Genomic DNA, 24,110 nt, shown 5'->3' on the forward strand with positions numbered 1-24,110 from the left:
TATTTTTCCTTTAAAATGTTACATTTACTCAGATTAAACTTTTGATCTGTCATCTATATTCTATTATGAATAAAATATGGACATTTGCCATCTCCACATCATTGCATTGAGTTTGTAGTCACAATTTGTTTAGTGTCCCAACTTTTTTGGAATCCGGTTTGTATGTGGTTAACTAGATAGATACGGCACACATTCAAATCTTGATGGCAAGACCATGGTTGGTCCACTGAGGGTAAATTTGGAGGTCCACTGGTGTTTTGCACAGTTTTTGACAGTATGTCTTGGCACTTTTTCATTCACACTCCAAATTACAAATTTTTCCTTCATTTCCTCTTCTTGTATTCTTTGTAAATGAATTATAACTTTAATCCAGCACAGTGTTATTCATTTTATTATTAATAATTAATATCTCTTATAGTTGTTGCCAGTATTTGCATTTGTTTATTTTCCTGAATAAAAGACTGTGAATTTCAAACCAGTTTGCGGAGATCAAAAACTAGTTAGATGTTAGATGTAGTTAGATCAGGACAGTAACCTGAGCAGTCCAGCTGTGGCCCAGCAGTGGCATGTAGTCAGCAGGGTACCGACCGGACAGTGGACTGATATATGCTCGCTGTCTAGATTCTATTTTCTTGATAGCAAGAAGCAAGTGTGTCTGGGTTGATTGACTACATTTGAGGTTAAATGAAGTAAAATGCTGTGGTCAAACTGTCTTACACAGACAAGACTGTGGCTTTTTCTGTTTAAGAGAGAACTCTCTGGAAGTCATCCCCTGAAATATTTGCCTAAGGATGTGATGTGATGTTGGTGTTGGGCTGAGAAGTTTCTTTCGGCTTTGCTCTGGTCCTCGAAGACTGTGCCTGATCTTTTGAAATTGCCTTACTTTTATGGCACTGAGTCTGTAAATGGTTGTCTATAGGCTGTGGAACTGGCAGAGGCTTAAAACTGAAGTAAAGCCAAGCCTGGGCTACAGGGGCAAGAGATTTGGAGAGGACATCTGGGTCAGAGAGAGAGAAAGAAATTGAGAGAGAGAGAATGAAGATGAAACTCACATCTGTCAGTTTCAGCAGGGGGTGGATGAATTTAAAGAGGCGTATTTGGCCATAGGCATCACATGAACCTTTGATATGTACAAAAACTTCATCTGCATTCCAGAGTCCATCTGGAGTGGGGCAGTAATGATTATTTAATTATAATTCATTTGATAAAGAATTAATTCAATCATTCATTCATTGTCTGTAACCCTTATCCAGTTCAGGGTCGCGGTGGGACCAGAGCCTACCTGGAATCATTGGGCGCAAGGCAGGAATACACCCTGGAGGGGGCGCTAGTCCTTCACAGGGTGACACATTCACTCACACACTCACACCTATGGACACTTTTGAGTTGCTAATCCTACCAATCTATGTTTTTGGACTGTGGGAGGAAACCGGAGCACCCAGAGGAAACCCACGCAGACACAGAGAGAACACACCACACTCCTCACAGACAGTCACCCGGAGTGGGACTTGAACCCACAGTCTCCAGGTTCCTCGAGCTGTGTGACTGTGACACTACATGCTGCGCCACTGTTCTGCCCTTTGTTTAAAAATTTTAAATTTAAACTTTAAAAATTAATTAAGAATGTAGCATTTTGTTTCGCGCTGGTGTTTTATGTGGAATGCATTTGCTCTGTCTGGACATCAGAATTTTCCCTCGGCACAGCCAGAAAATGGCAGGAAATAGATATGTGAAAGAATTCAATAAGACTTTAAATGCGTCCTTTATTAGGCAGGGTCACATGAAATGTTGCATGAAAATTCTGATATCAGATTGTCCTTAAATGTGTTATTATACAAACTTCTATGCTGTTTGCATGAAGGTGCCACTGCTGTCTCCACATTCTCAGAGGGTTGGTCAGCTGTCAAAATGTTTCGTTTGACCCAGTTTGGGAGTTGTGTGATGGAGAGATTTTCTGCAACTTTTTCTCATTTGAAATCTGCTGCTTGAGAAAAGGCAGTGTGCGTGCGTGTGTGCGTGCGTGCGTGTGTGTGCATCAGGACACATTAAGAATTTCATTGCCCCTCTGTTTTGCATGGTGCTGTCCAAACAGAGCCTGTGGCCAAGAGATGAACTTTCCTTCACTGAAAGAAAGGAGAGGCCTGAGTGAAAACTGCTCAGTTTATTTGGGTCCTCAAAGACGTCCCTTTAGTGGAAAAACACAGCAGTCCTGGGAGAGAGGGAGCGGGGCTTTAACTTCATGGGAAAATGGAGCTTAGCCAGAGTGGCTTCTTCCAGATTCCACATTCCCGGACAGCAAAAAAAAAAAAAAATCAAGGCTCAGACTCAGACCCACTCAGACTCAATACAAGCACAACACACCACCACCACCTCAGTGTCACTGCAGCGTGCACCGAGAATGACCCACCACTCAAATAATACCTGCTGAGTGTATGGAGAGTGAGTGGAGAAACGAGGGGCTCTGTTTAATGATTTGGCATATTACTAATGCACTCTAAGCACTGACCAATGAGTCCTGTCCACTGCTCTCTCTCTTTAGCAGGACTGCAGTGTTTTCTGCAGAGATGCTGAGTCACTCCGAGCTCTGAATACAGTGAGGATTTCATGTACTTGGTCAGATAACGGCTTCAGCTCCTCACTCACTGTGGAATATGCAAATCAGTGACTATTTCAGGCATTGGTTGTTCTCCAGGTCTTCCAGACTTTGGTGCTGCATTGCCATTGCAAGCAATTTCATCAGCATCTACTGTATGTCCTGACTCATCTCTATGAGAGGCAGATGACACATTCATAAATATACCCTTTTCAGTGCATGTTCATATTGATGAAATGAAAGAAGACCGATAAAACAAGCTGTTCTGTTTCTGCACCATTTCTGACATCAAGTACGGAGTCTTCAAAATTGCCCCACCCCCTCGTCTGAGTGTGTCCAATCACAGTGCTGGACCTGCATTTGTGAGCGCGCAAAGACGAGGTTAAAAGCAGCAAAACAGGCACAACAGGCGCAGAGAAATAAGAGCACTGAGCGAATGGTGAATGTGAGAACAGAGCGAAAAAGGCTAAAAAAACAGAGCTTCAGCTTCTAAAAGCTCTATAAAGGGTTGTTTAGACAGGGGGAGAATGCAGTGGGGCGGGTGGGGTTTTGATCCAGAACTGTGTTCCACTGTGGATATCACATTTGTGCTGTTCAAGTCTCTAAATGGACAGCCATTTACTGATACATCAGAGTGACTTCACTGCATTAAAAAAACACATGATTAGAGGTTTTGGGCATCCACTGTGTTTCTGTTTTTTTGTTTCGGACTGACTGGCATCAGCTGACCATGAAAAACGGGGGAACTACAGGTCTGCAAGAGTTTAAAGAGTTTAAATCACTTCATCTGATGCTCGTCAGAGAGAGACATAAGAGAAGTTAGCTCTAGAAATCAACCCAAGAGCATTGAAAAGAGACTGAGAAATGTCCCTGTGGCCTCAAAGAGGAAGGTAAGCGATGATTACAAACAGATCTTGAGTTAAATATCAGTGGACCTTTACATTTCTTTCTAAAATTGATTTGCCTTTCAGGCAGTAAGCCTCTAGACTAGATGCTGAACCAAAGCTGGAGGTCCACTGGTCCACAGCCAAGTGGGGACTCTATGAACCTGTCGGCAATGGGTGCTGTGACTGTGGCTCATTAGCGGCAACAGAAAGTTCAGGCTTTTTATTTCATGGTAGAGATTATACAAGATGCGCATCAACTTCTGAACACCTGTGTCCACAAGTGGTGTCTCCTAATGCATTAAAAGTGTCATAGCTCTAACACTTTCACACTCCGCCATTCAGTGATCTGTTATGCTCGGCTCTAAAGTCATGAGAGCGCTAACTGTATGGAAGTAAACAAAGCAAAAGTGCTACAAAACTAAGCAGCTCGAATTCGAACAGTGAATATAACTTAGACAATTTAAATTGCAGCCATGTACAGGCAGTATTTTTGGCCTTCTAATGATATTTCAGGGTTTATGAAGCCTACTGACTCATTACTTCACTATAATCACCCAAGCTTATTGAACCATAGCTCCTATGAACAGAGTATAAAGGAAGGGGGGAGGGAGAGGGAGGGCGGGATATCCCTGCATGTCACGGGGTCACAACTGCTCCCAAGGAAGCTCTGAATGAACACAGAACAGGAAATGATAGCAGAAATGCAGCTGCCCTCAGAATGTAACAAAAGCTCAAAGGCAGCCGAGAGCGCGAGAGACAAGAGAACACATGAACTGCTCTCTGACAGTTGTGGTCTGGTTTTAGAGCTCACTCTCGTACCCTTAGCTTCATCATGAACCTGCTTCCGCAAACTCATAAAACGGTCCTGGCACTCAGAGGGGCCATGTCTCGGAGGGACCAGCGCTACAGGAGCCAGCCTCGAGGCAAAAAGTGAGTCTGATGAAGGGTGTTTTTTCTCACTTTGGATTTGGTAGCAACTTTGAGACTGACTTGTACTAATTATCGTATTGTTGGTGTAGCACCTGATACGATACTGATGCTGGTGGAAGACTTGAGTGAGTGACAGTGAGAGAGCGAGGACCTGTACCAGTGAGTTAGAACCAGCCATGCTAGCAGCTCTGAATTATTTGGATCCTGTGTTATCCCTGAACTGATATTGTGTGGTACTGTATGCGTGTGATATTATCTGAAAAGGTCAGTTGCTAAAGGGAGTTCAGAGCTGAAGCTACACTTCCCTTTTTACAAACCACAACGTACATTTTTCAGGTGGTTTGAAAAAAGTCCCCATGAGAATCAGAGATCCCTCCATGAATTTGAGTGTCTACTACCACCATGAGATATCATCCATGTCCATGGGCTTTGTGCCGGGGTCAGTCTCAGTCTGAGTATGAATTTGTTCTGCTGCTAAACCATTTGGTCTCTTTGGGTTTGCCTGAGGCTTAGAGCTTTGGTTCTGTCCCATTACATTGGTATGGTTATGTTTGAAGAGTAAAGTGACTGTGGTGGGAGTAGAAGGCTTTCTGAGGCTTGTGTGCTGAGTAAGGCTAAGGGTTATACAGTTTATAGATTTTCACTCGTGGTAAAGACACAGCAGAAGTCTGTGGTATGAAACTTTTCAGTCTTTTACAGGAACATAGGTCACACTGGTGCTGTATGTACAGCGAAAAACAACCAATCAGAAACACCTTGACTGAGAGAAGCAGAAGAAAGTGCGAATGAATTCTCTAATGGTAGTGATCACAGCATACGTCCGGAATTCTGCAAGAAACAGGATGATATCCAGCTTTGCCGTCCCAGACTTGTTAGCCCTGTGTGATCAGAGAGAGCTAATGAGTTAGAAGCTTTAAAAAAAACAGGCATCACCAAATAGAAGAGCTCAGTCCAGGTGAGGACAGAGTGGCTGGGTTCGGTCTGGATCCATGTTTCATAGAGAATAAGTGAATGTGTATAAAATAAAGCTCATGCAGTGTAACAGTTTTCAGACAGTTGCAGGGAGACAGACACAACAAATCCAGTTAATATGCTAATAACGTCGGTCAGCTGAGCCAATCATAACAATTTGATATGGTGTGGTCGGTTCACTAGAGAGAGCGAGAGGGACATGAGAGTGAGGACAGTGTGTCAGATAAGTGAGTGTCTATAAATGGACAGCCAGTTCTGGTTATCGTTCCTGCGGCTGATTCTACAAAAGACTACAAAAATCGGGTCTTGCAGAGTCTCAAAGCAGACTTCCTAACGTCTTCTCTTGGGGCTGTTGAGGAATTTCTGGCTACTTTTTGCCTTCTTTGTCCATTTTTCCACCTCTTTGTGTTTGTTGGAAAAACCAGTTGATGACTGTCTTGTGAAAAAAATCATACCTGCATCATGTGTCATTTGGTAGGAGCAAGGGAACTGAACCTCAGTGTTTATATAATCAAGTATAAATATCATATTCTGGTGTCACTCAACCACTCCCTTCTCCCTGCGTCCCCTAATGATCTTTGAAATATTGAACACATGTCCTTATTCATTTCCTGAATATTGTGAGCTGGGACGTAAAAAAAAGCAGGTGATCTTCGTTGGATTACTGCCGACCTTGTGCAAAAAGAAATGAAATGTTCCCAGATTAAATCCCTCCCGGTCCTTATGCTGACGCACGGCAGAGACAGAGGAATTAAACCTGCAGGAAGATGGAGATTTACTAGGCAGATGTCTGTCACAGAACACAGACACTGCAGAAATCTCTCCAGATCTGCGCTTTCACAACCAGCTCCTCACAGACTTTTAGAAATGGCGAACACAGGCTCTGTCCTTTAAATTTAAATCATTGTGAATAGGCGTCTCACACACACACTAACACACCCCTCAGCTCCTGCGATTACGGACAGTGAAGGTTCACCTTGTTTATGTTTTGAGTAAGAGTTTGACCTGCCCTTTGGTGGACACTTCAGGCCCATCACATCACTGATTGACTCACAAGAACTGATTCTGGGTGAGATTCAGACTTCACTGTGACACTGATCAGTATGAAGGACTTGCAGACATTGAATGAAATAAATAATTAATTAATAATTGAACGAACAAATGAATGAACAACATTTTGGGACCTGTGACAACACCAATAGCTATAGTTATGTATAGAGCCAATGTACGTCCGCAAATGTACAGTATCTACAGTACGATATATTCTACATCTCATTTAATGTTCATATTAGGGCTGTCCCGAATACCATTTTTTGGGCTTTGGAGCTTCGGCCGTGATATTCAGCGAATATTCGAATACTCGGAGAGTGCGGTGGTGTATATTTTTAACAAAATTTACAAAATCTGCTTCCGACCCCTGCTTTAAAATCCCTCTCTCTAGGCTGTGCGTGGCTCAGAGCGCAGCTTCACCCGCTACGCTCTCTAGCCTGCTAACTAGCTCGCTAACTAAGGGCACAGAGTGTACGCAATTTAATTAAACCAGTTTGAGTGGAGGTGCTCTAATTTCAGGTACAAAGATGACAAAATGAACTGTGGCGTCGCCTCGTGTTGTTGTAAATGTGTTTTAGTGTGTTAGGCTGTTTTATATGACTGAGTTTTAGGCTTCATTTGCACAAAGACGTTTATGTTTTCACTGCTGGAGCCTGAATGTAGTGGAGAGTTGCCTTTATCGATAATCACATTTATCCCAAAAATTTGAAACTGAATACATACCCAATGAACAGATATCTAAATACTCGAATACTTAGGGCCCTATTGTTCAAAGAATCAGCTCTCAGCGCCTGCTGTAAAAATTAAAGCTGCACTTTGGTTCCCAGCATAGCTCCGCTCGCTGAGTGGTTTGCTAAACCATGTGCTACTTCGTGCCACTAAGGGCACAGAGTGTACACAAATAAACCAGAGCTTCTTTGTGGTGTAAAGCTGACAAAATGAACTGTAGCTTTGCCATGCTTCGTTGTAAGTAGGTGGCTGTAGCGTGGGGCGGTTTTAGGCTTTGTTCAAATACATGTGGAGTGGATGGTTGCCTTTATCACCACATTTATCTAAAAAAAAGAATATATGAATCTCAAAATTATAAACCAAATACATACCCAATGAACAAATATCTGAATACTCTGAATATTTGGGGCCCTTTTGTTCAGAGAATCAGCTCTTGGCGACTGCTATAAAAATTAAAGCTGCACTTTGGCTCCCAGCATAGCTCCGCTCGCTGAGTGGTTTGCTAAATTGTGCGCTACACAATGCCACTAAGGTCACAGAGTGTACACAAATAAACCAGAGCTTCTTTGTGGTGTAAAGCTGACAAAACGAACTGTAGCTTTGCCATGTTTCGTTGTAAGTAGGTGGTGGTAGCGTGGGGCTGTTTTAGGCTTTGTTCAAGGCTTTAACGTCGACAAGATTGCATGTGGAGTGGAGGGTTGCCTTTATCACCACATTTATCTAAAAAAAAGAATATCCGAATCTCAAAATTATAAACCGAATACCTACCCAACGAACGAATATCTGAATGTTCGGGGCCATGTGTGTTTATCTTTATTTTTATCTTTGTTTGTCTTTATTTTATTGATTTCATACTTATTTTAATTTGTTCTTTCATTACATTTTTTTTTTTTTGGTGAATGCACCGCCAGGATTCATTCTCAGTTTCACTGTACTCCGTGGAACACCATTCAGAGGATCTGTTTTTTTCTTTTTAAAACATTTTTTTAATAGCTTTGTTACAGAAGATGTCTGTATTTGGGTTTTTTTCATTTAATTTCATGAGGTAACTTATCAGCAGGAGAGTTCAGAGATGGACGTCTGGTCCCTTCCACCTCTCAGTGACTTGTTTCACTGAAGCCATTTGCAGACTTTGAAGGCATAATGCAGAAGTTATTAATAAATAAGAGGAAATAATCTTTAAGCGACTGTGAGGCAATGGTCAGGTCTAACCCTGCAGTTTGTCTCTGTCTGGTTCACAGACTGAAGGTCACACTACTCCATCGCCGCGAGGTTCATGTGTGTGAGGTTCATTTAAAGCAGCTTTCCATTGTGGCGCTTCTGCTGCAATTCATCAAGAAGAGTGCAGCCCCTCGATAAGACGACTGACCTTTCCACCTCATTGTCTCTATTAACGCACAGTGAGGGAAGTCCACATCGTTCTTTCATGTTGTTGACACGGCTCAAACGCATGGGCCATTTTGAGCCGTTTCCTGCCCAAAGAGCTGACCTTGTTTACCACCGAGCTGAAGGGAAAGTGATTGGCTCTGTCTCCTCATGGGGAGAATGTGCTGAATGAGGGAGAGAGAGCACGAGAGGCCGCGCAAGAGGGAGAGAGAGCTTAGCGAGCACAAAGAATCTGCCGGCATGGGCACAATTCTGCTGCAGGGTGTGATAGAGCTCCTGTGAGCAATGTCTAAATCCACAATAAACCCCTGTTCACCATTCCACCGGACAGAACCTTTTTTTTAATTATTATTAAAAGAAAAAAAAATACAGAAACTTTGGGCACCTGGGTTTGTGTGGTTTTAGTTTCAGAAAATAATCACAAATCCTTACATCGACTCTAAACTATGCTCTTTCTCTGTTTATACACAGACAAATTCAGTGTTTTTATCATTTAAATAAATGCACAGAAGCTTGTTATTTTTTATTCATTTAAAATGGTGTTGTTCACTAAAGCACCACAGTCGCTTAGGTTCTTTGTACAGGAGCTTGTTTCTAAATTCTACATTGGCACACTCAGGGTTAACTGCAATCTTGCTGAGCTTGCTGCTGCTCTGTCATTGGCTGCTGGATTTCCTGGGAGGATTTGAACGCACCAATGGGGAGGGGCCACCCCGAGGATGAGGGATGAAGTCATGCTTCTCTCCCAAAGCCATGACATCATGTGCTCATTGCTATTCTGCTCTCTAAAGTGGAGGAGGAGGAGGGGAGCGAGGGATGAATGTGAGATTCCCCTTCGCTTTTTCTGCCAAGGGCTCGGCTTGCTGCCCCGTGTTTGGGAGATTTCCTTAGCGGAGTTTGATTTAACCTGTTTTATACAATCATCAAACGTACAGCAGTGGGTTTAAGGTCCATTCGGATACTTCAGATTTCACTGCGGTACTTTACGGTCGTGGCAGATACGTGACTCCAGGACACAGATCTAATCGTAATGCAGAAAGTCTTGGCCGAGGGAGAATTGAGACATTGAGAATTAAAACAAAAATCTAAATGATTGACTCCAGGTGAGAAGCCGAACACCCTCAAAGGTGGAGAAAGAGACTCCTCCACTGGTCAAACTGCAGACTTGGAGTCTGTGTGTGTGTAGAGTAATGGAGGTCTTTAGTAATGGTCTCGGCTGAGTCAGTCCCATCAAATACCCATCTGCTGCTGCATGGGGACGACTGCATGGGGCCTCAGATGTGGTGAGGAGCGGATAGCATTGTGCGTAACCAGCTGGGAATAAACCCTAGTCTTCTGTGTAACAGCACTGTTACCGACTACACTTACACAACCTTCTTATATTTATAACGTAGTGTAGGATTAAATTTTAAATGAATTGTTACAGGACAGGGCTCTCTCTTATCCTTCTCATTACCATATCATACCAGTCACCCCCACTACAAAGATGCAATGCCGGGCCTCAGTTCGGCTGAGTTATATACAGAACCCAGCAGGTAAGCCCGGTCAGTGCTAATTAGTGCTAGGGAGTTCTCACGAAGTTCTGAGATCTGGTGGTGCCTGCTCCCCTAGGCCCTTATATGAAGAAGTTAAGCAATGCAGTATATTGAAGCCTGCTGTCTAGTCCCATGATGCATACACATGAGAGGGTCTGTACAGCAATGAGAGGGTGAGAGAAAGAGGGAGACAAAGAGAAATGGACGGACACTACATCCTGAGACAGTGAGAGAGGGACATACTGAATGGAATCATTGCAAATTAGGATCCCCAGTTTAATTCTGTGTTTCTGTGTGAAATCTGTGTTTGTCTGTGTTTGAGGCCCAAGACGGTGGAGGGTGTGGGAGGTCATGCTTACCCAAGATCACATGCTGGGTTTGGATTTCACAGCTCTTCAGGGATTCCCCAAACAAACAGCCCTGATCTGGCTCATTGTGTGTAGTGTTTTGTGGCCATTTGGAGATATTTCTGGATGAAATGAAGTGATCCCTTTGCATTTAAGAGGTTAATGGAGTTGGACATGAAACACATCAATCACGGAGAGATTATGATTGTGATTTGTGACATTGGAACTGTGATTAAGGGCAGCATGATCGCGCTGCAGGTAGCCTTTAGTTGGGCTATGGAAGAAAACATTTACAAACTGGAATATATGGATCATAATTATCCACAAGAATGTGATTGAAATTTCATGAGACTTAGATACTGGCAGTGTACTTTCATCATTCATTCATTCATTCATTATCTGTAACCCTTATCCAGTTCAGGGTCGCGGTGGGTCCAGAGCCTACCTGGAATCATTGGGCGCAAGGCGGGAATACACCCTGGAGGGGGCGCCAGTCCTTCACAGGGCAACACAGACACACACACATTCACTCACACACTCACACCTACGGACACTTTTTGAGTCACCAATCCACCTACCAATGTGTGTTTTTGGACTGTGGGAGGAAACTGGAGCACCCGGAGGAAACCCACGCAGACACAGGGAGAACACACCACACTCCTCACAGACAGTCACCCGGAGGAAACCCACGCGGACACAGGGAGAACACACCGCACTCCTCAGACAGTCACCCGGAGGAAACCCACACGGACACAGGGAGAACACACCACACTCCTCACAGACAGTCACCTGGAGGAAACCCACACAGACACAGAGAGAACACACCACACTGCTCAAAGACAGTCACCCGGAGGAAACCCACGCGGACACAGGGAGAACACACCGCACTCCTCAGACAGTCACCCGGAGGAAACCCACACGGACACAGGGAGAACACACCACACAGACAGTCACCTGGAGGAAACCCACGCAGACACAGGGAGAACACACCACACTCCTCACAGACAGTCACCCGGAGGAAACCCACGCAGACACAGAGAGAACACACCACACTCCTCACAGACAGTCACCCGGAGGAAACCCACGCAGACACAGAGAGAACACACCACACTCCTCACAGACAGTCACCCGGAGGAAACCCACACAGACACAGGGAGAACACACCACACTCCTCACAGACAGTCACCCGGAGGAAACCCACGCAGACACAGGGAGAACACACCACACTCCTCACAGACAGTCACCCGGAGGAAACCCACGCAGACACAGGGAGAACACACCACACTCCTCACAGACAGTCACCCGGAGCAGGAATCGAACCCACAACCTCCAGGACCCTGGAGCTGTGTGACTGCGACACTACCTGCTTTCTTCATTATAATTTATAATTAGAAAATTGGAGCAGACTCAACACTGCCATCCGGTGGACTGTAGAGTTGAGACACTTCATGGTTCTTCAAAATAAGAATGTATAATGTTAAAGAGAAGTGTATTGACATATCAAAGGCCTAATTTACCAGACATCATGAATATTCAAAAACTCTAAATTCAGACTCAACCCCACAGTTGCTGATTTAGTGTGTGTCTGAATACATCCACTGTTAAGAAATCCCACCCAATTAAAACCTCTTTGTTTGTAATGGTCAACTGAAAGAATGAAAGTGTCCAGGCGTGAAAACACTCCATGGTGTTGCACTGTTCAAATGTGATGGAAATGTTCTGGCCCATCTGTCCTTCAGTGAGCGGATGGGTGCTGTTATCGTCCTCTGTCAGCGAGTCTTCGTAAGCACTTCCATTTGGCAAACCCTGCTTCCCGTGAGAGGGTAAAACTTCTTGTGCTTCGTCAAGTCTGGCCTCAATCGAGCCGACGTCACACCTGTCTGTCGTAGTGACAGATTTACAGTAGAGAGGAAACCTGTCTAACCTTCTGGACTGGCACAAGCTCAACTTCTACTACTTCTCTAAAGCAGGGCGTGTTACGGCATGCCCCTCTGCCTTTAAAGTTCTCAAAGGTTTTAGTTCAGAGCAAGTGTCAGTGCAATCAGGTCCTCACCTTCTCCTCAGAGAGCTTCACCACTCAGTACTAGGGGGCGTTATACCCCTCTGACTGATGCTTGGCAGTGGTGATATATCGCTTTGGATCATGCGCAGCTAATCCTTTTCAAGTGCTGCTATTCTGTGGAGATTAAAGAGAACGTCTACAATTGTAGATAAACACCGTTCTCTGGTTTGTTTATGTACAAAAATGCCATGTCATTTAACGTGGAACGGTGTGTTTGAGGAGAAATCGACTGTTGTTTGTTTGTAGCTGAGGCTGAACTTGTAAGTTTTTATTCACTGTTTGAATTACCACAGAAACTCATTTGTAACTCGAGTTGTTTAGTTTTGAAGCATTATTGCTACTTTCATGCAGTTACCCCCCCCCCCCCCCACATGGAGCAGGAATAACGCAACATCTGCATCTCAGTTCATGTTTTTCAATGTTTGGAGTCTCTACGTTGTCAAAAAAATCTCCAGATGCAGTTTCTCTGCCTTGAGCAGAGAGAGAGAGAAAGAGAGAGAGAGAGAAAGAGAGAAGAGAGAGAGAGAGAGAGAGAGAGAGAGAGAGAGAAGAGAGAGAGAGAGAGAAGAGAGAGAGAGAGGAGAGAGAGAGAAGAGAAAGAGAGAGGAGAGAGAGAGAGAGAGAGAGAGAGAGAGAGAAGGCCTAGCATACTGGACTGAGACACTTGTTTTTTTTTTTTCTTTATTCATTTATACTAGGCCTACAATTTCAAAAATTGTAATTCAAACAAACCCACAACATTTTATTGAACACAACGGGGAATTATTACAAATGACATGTGTTATGTGTCTCATTTATTTGCCTCGCTGCACCTCCTGGCAATAACTCTGTACCCCCCACTTTGGGAACCACTGAGCATGAGTGCCAAAAAAAGTCCCTGATGGTTATTAAATAGGTGGTTTCCCATAAACTTCTGGGAAATGCTCACGTGGAAAAATGGCATTGTGTTTCACTCTTTCGCAATTAATATTTGCAGACTTCCCCTTGGACCCTTGTGTTTTCGTGTCGTAACAGCGCTGTAACAGATATGTGTCATGAAGTATTGATTTCATCTTTAAATGCCCCAACAGCACCTGAGACATCAGATCCTGTAGATCCAGTAAAACCGAGCAGATCTGAGTCAGGATTTGCCTCCTCCTTCTCCTAGGAAAGTTTGGGTGGTTTTGGTGGGTCCAACGGGGCGGCGCTGTTCCTGTGGTCTGTTTGGATTCCAGTGCCTGGGTTCAGTGGCAGGGACACTGCACTTAAACCAGTAAAACAGAGGTCCTCTCTAGAGGTCAGTGAAGACCTCGGGGCTGTTCCTGGAGTTTCCTATTTTACAATTTAAATTCCTAGTTTTCCACTCTAGATCTTTGTTTAAACTGATATGGGTTTGGATTTATCTGTCTCTGTCGATCTGCCACCAAATGGACCTCTGTCATTGTGTCTCTGGTGACCCACCGGAAACGTCTGCACATGATACACTCGTCTGTCTCCGTTGTTCAGATCCAGTTCTGCCTGAAATGGATCGATACCAGAGTAACTCAATCCTAACCACGCTCTCCATCCTCTCGTGGAGGGGTCCGTATGTGATATTAATGGGTTTAGCATTCCATTCAAACGCTCTGAGAGCCCCCAGCCACAGGGAGGAGTAAATTACTTCACCATATCTTTGGATTTGCTTCTTAAAATAGGATCCAGAGACAGAGGCCTGTGAATAACTACTCCGCCAGTGAGGAGGAATGCAGAGATAGTCTCGGCCTTATCTCTGTCTCACCGTGGCTCTGTCTGGAGGATTCTCAGCACGCTTTTGTTCTCTGTGTTGTGCTCTCTCTGTCTAGACATTGCATATGGATCGGGATATAAAGGTCCGTCTCTGCTTATTCACCGTCCAAATTAATTTTGAGCGAGGAATCCTCAGTTTGGAGCTGGATCAGACGCTGGTAAATAAAATAAAGATATTTAAAGGTGAATATGATTTTACTCTGGTTGTGTCCACAGGGTTTTGACTCTTAAAAGTGAAGTAAACTATTCTGCAGTTGTGTTAAACATCATTTACGGTGGCCTGGGAGTACAAAGCACACAAAGAAAAAAACTGTGAGAATCAAACACACACACACACACACACACACACAAACAGGAACATCTTCCAAAACGTATTTCTCTTTTTTGTCTGTGTTGCTGCTGTGTGTGTGTGTGTGTGTGTGTGTGTGTGAGTGTGTGTGTGTGTGTGAGTGTGTGTGAGTGTGTGTGAGTGTGTGTGTGTCTGTGTGAGAGAGAGTGTGAGTGTGTGAGTGTGTGTGAGTGTGTGTGTGAGAGTGTCTGTGTGAGAGAGAGTGTGTCTGTGTGAGTGAGTGTGTGTGTGTGTGTGTGTGTGTGTGTGTGTGTGTGTGAGTGTGTGTGTGTGTGAGAGTGTCTGTGTGTGAGAGTGTCTGTGTGAGAGAGAGTGTGTCTGTGTGAGAGAGAGTGTGTCTGTGTGAGTGAGTGAGTGTGTGTGTGTGTGTGTGTGTGTGTGTGTGTGTGTGTGTGTGTGTGTGTGAGAGTGTCTGTGTGAGTGAGTGAGAGTGTGTGAGTGTGTGTGAGTGTGTGTTTAATGCTTACAGGCCACTGTATAAACGGCTAACCTCAAAGTTAGTAAATTGATAACTTCACCGAACCACAACGTGCGTCACACAACAAATGCGGGGCTGTTCACTCCTGGGAAGAGGGGGTGGAAAGTTGTGGCCAGTGGTCCGACCTCTGCATCACTCCAGTGTTTAATACTGTTTTCTTTATATGGGGTTTTTACTCTTGAAAATTGACTCCATATTTTTTCAGCAAATCCATTCTTTATAAAATGAAGTTTCAATTTTATAAATCTCCAGCGATGAAAGAAAGACAGGTTTTATTGTTATGGTTTTTTTTATCTGAGTTCATTTTCAATGTGGGTGTCTGGTCAAACCATGGTGGTGAGATTAAAGCAGGCTCTAAACCCTCCGCACGTTTAAGGTGGGGTCAGGGAGACTGCAGTGGACTAAGTGAAACTGTTTAATGAAGAGCTGTGACTGAGTCCCATTGGAATGGTGATGAATAGAGGCGCGTGGTCCGTCCAGACTCCTTCCAGCCCCAGGAGAACAATGGCACATTGTCATATTCCCCAGATCTCCTTCAGACGAGAGGAGATCATTAACAGCATCCGCTCCATCTCCTTTTTCACTCTCTCTCACCCTGGACAGATAACGCTGCCCTGGGGGGTCGACACCGATAACCCATCTAATCAGAGACCATCCTTTTAGCCAACACTCACTCTGCCGTCGACTGACAGCTGTGTTCTTCATGAGCCTGGCCCCCCACACACACACACACACACACACACCGACCTGCTGCTCTCTGCTGCCGGGGAATGTGACAATGAAAAAGCTTTTCTGTCCAATTACTTGTCCCTTGTGATATTTTTGAGGATAATACCATTTTACTGCTTTATATTTCTAACTTGGGCACAAGTGTACACATTGTAAATTGATATTATACTATATTTAATCATTTGGTTGATGGAAACTGTGTGGAATGAGCAGGTTTTAACTTTTAAAATACAGTATATAATATTTTAATTGTATTCTATATTACAATCACATTTTTCTTTTTGTTTCAAAACAAACAATAAACCATCTCTGAGCCGAATCTGATACAGAGTTTAAACAGCATGTTTCTGTAATTCATATATTTGATGTGCCTTAACTCCTTTAGAGGGCAGTAGTGAGGGATGTTTTTTTTTTTTTTTTTGATGTGCATTTATTCATTTCTACATTCATTGTCTGTAAGCACTTATCCAGTTCAGGGTCACGATGGGTCCAGAGCCAAACCGGAATCAATGAGTGCAAGGCGGGAACACACCCTGGAGGGGGCGCCAGTCCTTTGAAGTGCAACACACACACTCACACATTCACTTACACCTATGGACACTTTTGAGAAGCCAATCCATCCACCCGGAGGAAACCCACACAGACACAGGGAGAACACACCACACTCCTCACAGGCAGACACCCGGAGGAAACCCACGCAGACACAGAGAGAACACACCACACTCCTCACAGACAGTCACCCGGAGGAAACCCACGCAGACACAGAGAGAACACACCACACTCCTCACAGACAGTCACCCGGAGGAAACCCACGCAGACACAGAGAGAACACACCACACTCCTAACAGACAGTCACCCGGAGGAAACCCACGCAGACACAGAGAGAACACACCACACTCCTAACAGACAGTCACCCGGAGGAAACTCACGCAGACACAGGGAGAACACACCACACTCCTCACAGACAGTCACCCAGAGGAAACCCACGCAGACACAGGGAGAACACACCACACTCCTCACAGACAGTCACCCAGAGGAAACCCACGCAGACACAGGGAGAACACACCACACTCCTCACAGACAGTCACCCGAGAGTTAACAGGTCTCTGGAGCTGTGTGACTGGGTGCAGTGTATTTGTAAGAGGTCCTGAAGTAGAAAGTGTATGTATTTGTTTATGTAACATCTAAAGGTTCCCAAAAATGTTATTAAAAGATTCAGGAACCTGTTTCTCGTGGTTCAGATATTTTGGGTCATTTCCAAATGTCAACCACCTTAGCAACATGTAGTTGTATTTCTTACAAATCACCATGACACACACACAAACACATACTTGCATTCACACTCACTTCAAGCTCAGAGTCATTTGTTATTTTGGAATTTTCTCTCACTTTGAGCTTCCTTATTTCAGCAGATGATCCTCTTAATCCTCATCCGCTTCAAATATCAGCACGGGAACACACACTAAGCTGAACTCACACTCCTGCTGTTTACAATATTAAGGAAGTGAACGACTTCCTAAAGCCTTCGTGGTGAGTGAACTTTAACACATTGAGAAGCAGCTAAAAACCAGAGCGTCTCACTGCTGCGTGCTTGGGTCGGGGTGAATGGCAAGTGGCTCATTATCATTTAAAACAACAGGCACTGAACGCGGCCATTTTGAACAGGGCCGTTTAGACAGAGGAGAACCAGAACTGTGCTCCACTTTGGAGGGCAGCCAGAATATGTCCCACTTAAAGTCACCATGCTCAGTGCAAGATGTCAGCCAGAGGGGTACAAAGGGCAGAGGGCACCTTCCAGTGTGTTTGTGATGATCTGGGGTGGTGGTTTTGACCCAGATCTCGTTCCACAACGTCAAGGTCATGTTTTATTCATGTGTAATATTTGAACATTTGAGAAGCTCAGTATTTGCGTCTCTGAAAATGAGATCTCAGTGAGGAGTATGGGGAGAGAGGGATTACGTACTCCAGCTGTGTTAGCGTTAGTAGTTCTGATCTGTCAGAAGTGTGCCAGTGCTTTTTGCAGTGTGTTTGCGGCGGGGAGGGGGTTTGGGTGGAGGCAGCTTAGCGTGCTTTCTCTCTGTGACAGAGAACGTCCTCTCAGTGTCCTTGCACTGTTTTCTGTCTCGTTCGGCAAAGCAGGCCATGCTCTTAGTGAGGGAACTGTGATGTCTGTAGATTCTCGGTCCAATGTTAGAGGGTGGGGTCACCTGACTGTGGGTTCATTAATCCACACACACTTTATTATTAGTGAAGCACAGGAGCAAAATACAATACTGGACCCTTGGTTCAGACTCAGTTTAACTGGTTACAGCAGGGCCAGTGGGGACAGGACAGGAAGCTGTTTGGCAGCAGGGGCAGCAGAGGGAAATTATTGATGAATTTCATCCCTCTGGGAAGGGTCTAATCAATTTTTTCGGCCTCTAATGGAGAGAGAGAGAGGACAAGTTGGTAGATGAGAGAGAGGGAGGGAGGTCAGGAAGGGTAGCCACACTGATGGTCATGGTCTGTTTGTTGTATGTCTCTCTCATCGTCACAGTTCAGTTCCAGTGTAATGAATTTATCTCATATACAGGATGAGTCAAAAGTAGCAGGAAACCCTTTCTTTCTTCAGAACAAAAGGGGAAAATGGCATATCTGAATACCCCAGTAATAACGGGTGAGGGGGTCTACATTTTAGGCTATGTCCGCCAACACGGCCGCCATATTGGATCAAGGGCAGCTTTTCCAATGGGAAGGTGGTCATGCAGCGTATCAAAGAAGCTCAGATCGATTGCCAAATATCTCTTATGCTTCAAAAGTTATCAACCCAGAAAATAATAATAAAAAAATTGTTACAGCCTCTAAATGGTCAATCATGTGAGTTCTTGTGGCTGAATGCCATTAGTTCCTCACAGCAATGTTCCAGCGTCTAGTCTAATGCTTTAGCAGAAGAGTTGAGGCTGTTAATTGCGCAAAAGAGAATGAACTACAAACTACTAACGCCTTACACTTCGAGAGGGTTCTGCAAACTTTAGCTATTTCTAAGTAAGTTCCTGCATCTAATATTACCCCCCCCCCCCCCAAAGCCCCCGCCCCAGTGGAGCTGTTTGACACCTCTAACCTCAAAGCAGATCTCACAGACCTTCCTACAGTGACTTCACTTTTCTAATTTACCATTTCACAGGGGTTAGGACCGCCCTTATTTATGCATTTATTCTGTGAAGCTGCTCTGTGACATCATCATTTGTAAAAAGTGCTGTACAAATAAATTTGATTTGATTAATTTGCACTGAATAAATGTAACAGAGGAAGGGCAGGTGTCAGTGTTTGGGTTTCATGTTGTTTTCGGTCTGGTTGTTGTTCTGCAGCGTCTAGAACAACACGATGAGTCTGTGGTTGTTCTAATAAGAGGTTTCTGTGGATAACATCAACGCAGTAATCTTTCTGAACTCACTGTGCTTTAACTCAGAGAGCGGTGCTATGCACTGGCTGATTTGGGCTGATTATATAAAGAGGGTTCTTCAAGGGTTCTTTACTAAAGGCAGTGGCACTACATATAACCATGGATTCTGTGTAGAAAATGTTAATGATGAAATGGTTCTTTGAACACGCGGTTCTTCAGAGTGATGGAGAATGTGCTGAATATGGTTTTAGACGACACTGATAAATGGTGACGATGTGCAGTCTTCGATCCCAGAGGTTTTAATAAATGAATGATCCATATCATTGCCGTCCAAAAAAACATGCATCTCCAACATCATGACATTTTCACAAGGACGTGTGCTGTGGTGAAATACTGTGTTGTTTGTACTGAACACAAATCTAAATGCTACACTTGTATTGTGGCCAGCCTAAGGCTCACCTGTGCAATAATCATGCTGTTTAATCAGCATCTTGATGTGCCACACCTGTGAGGTGGATGGATTATCTCAACAAAGGAGAAGTGTTCACTGACACAGATCTAGACAAATTTGTGAGTGAAAAAGGCCTTTTGTGTTCATAGAGAAAGTCTTAGATCTTTGAGGTCAGCTCATGAAAAATCAGGGCAAAAAGTGTTGCATTTAGATTTTTGTTCAGTAAACTAAAAATCCACAAAAAATAGAGATACGTGTTCTTCTTTGGACAGAGATGATATTCATATCATTGGACGCAAGGCAGGTCCTTCACAGGGCAACACACACTCTCACCCCTATGGACACTTTTGAGTCGCCAATCTACCTACCAACGTGTGTTTTTGGATCGTGGGAGGAAACCGGAGCACCCGGAGAAAACCCACACAGACACAGAGAGAACACACCACACTCCTCACAGACAGTCACCTGGAGGAAACGCACACAGACACAGAGAGAACACACCACACTCCTCACAGACAGTCACCCAGAGGAAACCCACACAGACACAGAGAGAACACACCACACTCCTCACAGACAGTCACCCGGAGGAAACCCACGCAGACACAGAGAGAACACACAACACTCCTCACAGACAGTCACCCGGAGGAAACCCACGCAGACACAGAGAGAACACACAACACTCCTCACAGACAGTCACCCGGAGGAAACCCACACAGACACAGAGAGAACACACCACACTCCTCACAGACAGTCACCCGGAGGAAACCCACGCAGACACAGAGAGAACACACAACACTCCTCACAGACAGTCACCCGGAGGAAACCCACGCAGACACAGAGAGAACACACAACACTCCTCACAGACAGTCACCCGGAGGAAACCCACACAGACACAGAGAGAACACACCACACTCCTCACAGACAGTCACCCGGAGGAAACCCACGCAGACACAGAGAGAACACACCACACTCCTCACAGACAGTCACCCGGAGGAAACCCATGTGGTCAGAATTGCTTGGAAATACATCTTGGGCATTAACTTTGCGAGAAAACCGTGAAGTAATTAATTCTCTTGAATGTCTCTTCGACACATTTTAATGCTCTCTCTCTCTCTCTCTCTCTCTCTCTTTCTCTCTCTCCCCACCACCAGATGTTGCGAGTGCAGTGCCTCCCTGTCCCACTGGTACTATGAGAGAGATGGACGTCTCTTCTGTAAGAAGGATTACTGGGCTAAATTCGGTGAGCTGTGTCACGGCTGCACCGAGCCCATCACCACCGGCCTCATCATGGTGAGTTTCATCTCTCTGTCTTCTCCCTCCATCTCAGTGTCTGCATCCCTCTGCCTCCACCCCACTGTTTGCATCTCTCCGCACCCTGCAATCTCTCCTCCCGGACGGGCGAGGGTCGTGTTTCTCAGAGCCACTCTTCCGTTACGTCGCCAACAAAACCACATTCACGCTGCTCTATTTCCACGTGAGCAGGATCCCCATGAATTAAACAGCGTTCCTCTGTTCTGCGGCTGGCCGCGCTGAAAGAGCCGGTCTGTATAATTCATGGTGAACAGAACAGATTATGTAAATGAGGGGAAAGTTAGTGCTGGTCGCGAGAAGGAGGAGCTATTGCTATTTTATCTTTGCCAGTTTTAGTGTCTGCACCGGGGGGGACGTCTACTTCCAGCAAAACATCTTTTCATTGTGACTGCTTTACCAAAATTACCATGGTATGAACAGAAGGCTGCGTGTCTCCCAGTGTCTCACAGTCAGTGTCTCTCTGAGATAACTGATAACCTCAGCGAGGTCCGACAGAAGCGAGAGGATTTACACCATCGATGAGGTATAATCTCCTGTTATGTTTTAGCTCCAGTGATAAATTAAAGAAGCCAATATTGATATGTAGATATTCAGCCACATTCGTGGAAAGGATAATATTATTTAATAGGGACATAATAAGAAAACATAAATTGCGCACATTCATAAGGAGATCTGGAGGCAACCAACACACACACTGTGAAACAAAACCACCCAGTCAGTTTTCTGCGGGCTGCCTAAGTCAGAAAACATGTGATAACACCAGCCATGACAGTGGAGAAATAAGAGAACCAAGTGAAAACAGCTAAAACGAGAACTTTACTTTTCCCTGCTGCACGCTGACGATGGTGAGTGGGTGAACAGCGAGCGGATCATTGTCTTTTATAGGAACAGTTGCTGAGAACGGCCGTCCCGATCAGGGCTGCTTAGATGTGAGAACGCTACTTTTTTTTTTTTTGTGGAGAAGAGGAGAATCTGTCCCTTTAAATTTGGACAATGCCTGGATTCTGTGAGAAAGAAGAAACCAGACACACTCCTCAAACAGAAAGCTTTGCTCATAGCCACTACGTTCACTATTTTCAGAGGCATTACGTCAGCTCTTTAAAACAGCCTCGGCCTCTCGTCTTCATGACCAGGTTATTTACTCAGCGTGTTTGTCTCCTGAGGCTGAGGATGAGCTCAGAGCAGCAGGAAGACAACTGTGTGGGTTCAGGTAAACAGAACCTGCTGCTGGCCCGCGGCTGGACACTGATTACTGACCTGTCCCAGGTCTGTGTTCATTCTCCAGTCAACAATGACTGCAGTAAAAGTGAAACTAGAGAAGTAGCAGCTCCAAAACCAACGGCTTAAAGAGTGAGGTTAGTATGACACCTGCTGATCCAGAAGCTGGTGACCGGTCCCAAAGCAGCACAGCAACAACACACTGAACTTAAACCCAAACTGCGTCCAACCGTAAAGCACTTTTGTATTTTTGGTTAAATATTTTCGATTGCCATGTCACAGTGCGTAGGACTGGCGCCCCCTCCAGGGTGTGTTCCCACCTTGTGCCCAGTGATTCCGGGTCGGCTCCGGACCCACCACAACCCCGAATTGGAAAAGGCGGTTACAGACAGACAATGACTTTGAATTGCCATTGTGTATGAAAGGTGCTCTATAAATAAACTTGCCTTGCCTTGCTATTATGGTTTGTAAACCCTGTGACCTGTCCCTCCTCGAGCACTTCAAACCAGACCCCACGCCCTGACTGACGGACACATGGCCTGCGCTCTGGAGTGCAATCTCTCTAATAGAGCCCCCCCCAGCCCACACCACGCTAAGTGAATTAAAGCCTTCTTTTCCAGCATCCGCTCTGTGCCCACGTCTCCTTCAGCCTGCAGTGCCGTACTGACAGGTCCCGGACTGTAAATCTGACGCGGCCATGCCCCTCAATCACATTACAGTCCTGAACATCCGCCACGAGGAGGAAGATGCACTCAGCGGAGGATGGTCCGATAAAAGTGTTTCTTCCACTTGTCCTCCATTGTCCTCAGTAGCTTTTAGTTCATGGACAGATTGGAGCCGTGTCCTGATACACGCTGTGGCCAGATGTTTGTGTGCATCCAGCTCTACCTCTGAAATGAATGGTTAAGGTAATTTTTGTAATTAAAGTTCTAATTAGTGAGGTCAGGATCTGATAGGATTGTAGTGGATTGAACAGGGGTCTGTGCAGCAACTACAGTCAGTGATTAACAGAGAAGAGAATCCAGTAATTAGACCACTCCCCCCTCTCTCTCTCTCTCTCTCTCTCTCTCTCTCTCTCTCTCTTTCTTTCTTTCTTTCTCCTCTCTCTCTCTCTCTCTTTCTTTCTCCTCTCTCTCTCTCTCTCTCTCTCTCTCTCTCTCTCCCGCTTTCTTTCTCCTCTCTCTCTCTCTCTCCCGCTTTCTTTCTCCTCTCTCTCTTTCTCTCCCGCTTTCTTTCTCCTCTCTCTCTCTCTCTCTCTCTCTCTCTCTCTCTCTGTCTCTCTCTCTCTCTCTCTTTCTTTCTTTCTCCTCTCTCTCTTTCTTTCTCCTCTCTCTCTCTCTCTCTCTCTCTCTCTCTCTCCCGCTTTCTTTCTCCTCTCTCTCTCTCTCTCTCTCTCTCTCTCTCTCTCTCTCTCTCTCTCTTTCTCCTCTCTCTCTCTCTCTTTCTCTCTCTCTCTCTCTCTCTTTCTTTCTCCTCTCCCTCTCTCTCTCTCTCTCTCTCTCTCTCTCTCTCTTTCTTTCTCCTCTCTCTCTCTCTCTCTCTCTTTTTCTCCTCTCTCTCTCTCCCCCCCCTCTCTCTCTCACTCACTCTCACTTTCTCTTTCTCCTTTCTCTCTCTCTCTCTCTCTCTCTCTCTCTCTCTCACTCACTCTCACTTTCTCTTTCTCCTTTCTCTCTCTCTCTCTCTCTCTCTCTCTCTCTCACTCACTCTCACTTTCTCTTTCTCCTCTCTTTTTCTCCTCTCTCTCTTTCTCTCTCTCTCTCCATTCCTAAATATATATAATATTTCTTCCTACTCATTCCATTCAGAATATTATTAAAAAAAGATCCCCGAAGAGGTTCTTTATTACACACACACACACATTCAAACACTCCCTCACCCACCTCCTAACCTCCGGCTTATCAGTCACAGCAGGAACATTGTGAAATGGTTGTGAC

At 44.9% G+C, this 24,110-nt stretch overlaps 1 protein-coding gene across 1 annotated transcript in view; it reads left to right on the forward strand.

Annotated features, from left to right (window-relative positions):
* The window catches only part of LOC136678492 (LIM domain kinase 1-like), a 67,679-nt gene that overhangs the window by 13,520 nt on the left and 30,049 nt on the right, over positions 1-24,110 (forward strand). The window contains exon 3 of the mRNA XM_066656542.1: positions 20,796-20,934. Coding sequence (XP_066512639.1) covers positions 20,796-20,934 — 139 coding nt within the window. The remainder of the gene's footprint in view (positions 1-20,795; positions 20,935-24,110) is intronic.

The sequence above is a fragment of the Hoplias malabaricus genome, chromosome Y (assembly GCF_029633855.1).
Source record: "Hoplias malabaricus isolate fHopMal1 chromosome Y, fHopMal1.hap1, whole genome shotgun sequence".
In the NCBI taxonomy this organism is placed as follows: domain Eukaryota; kingdom Metazoa; phylum Chordata; class Actinopteri; order Characiformes; family Erythrinidae; genus Hoplias; species Hoplias malabaricus.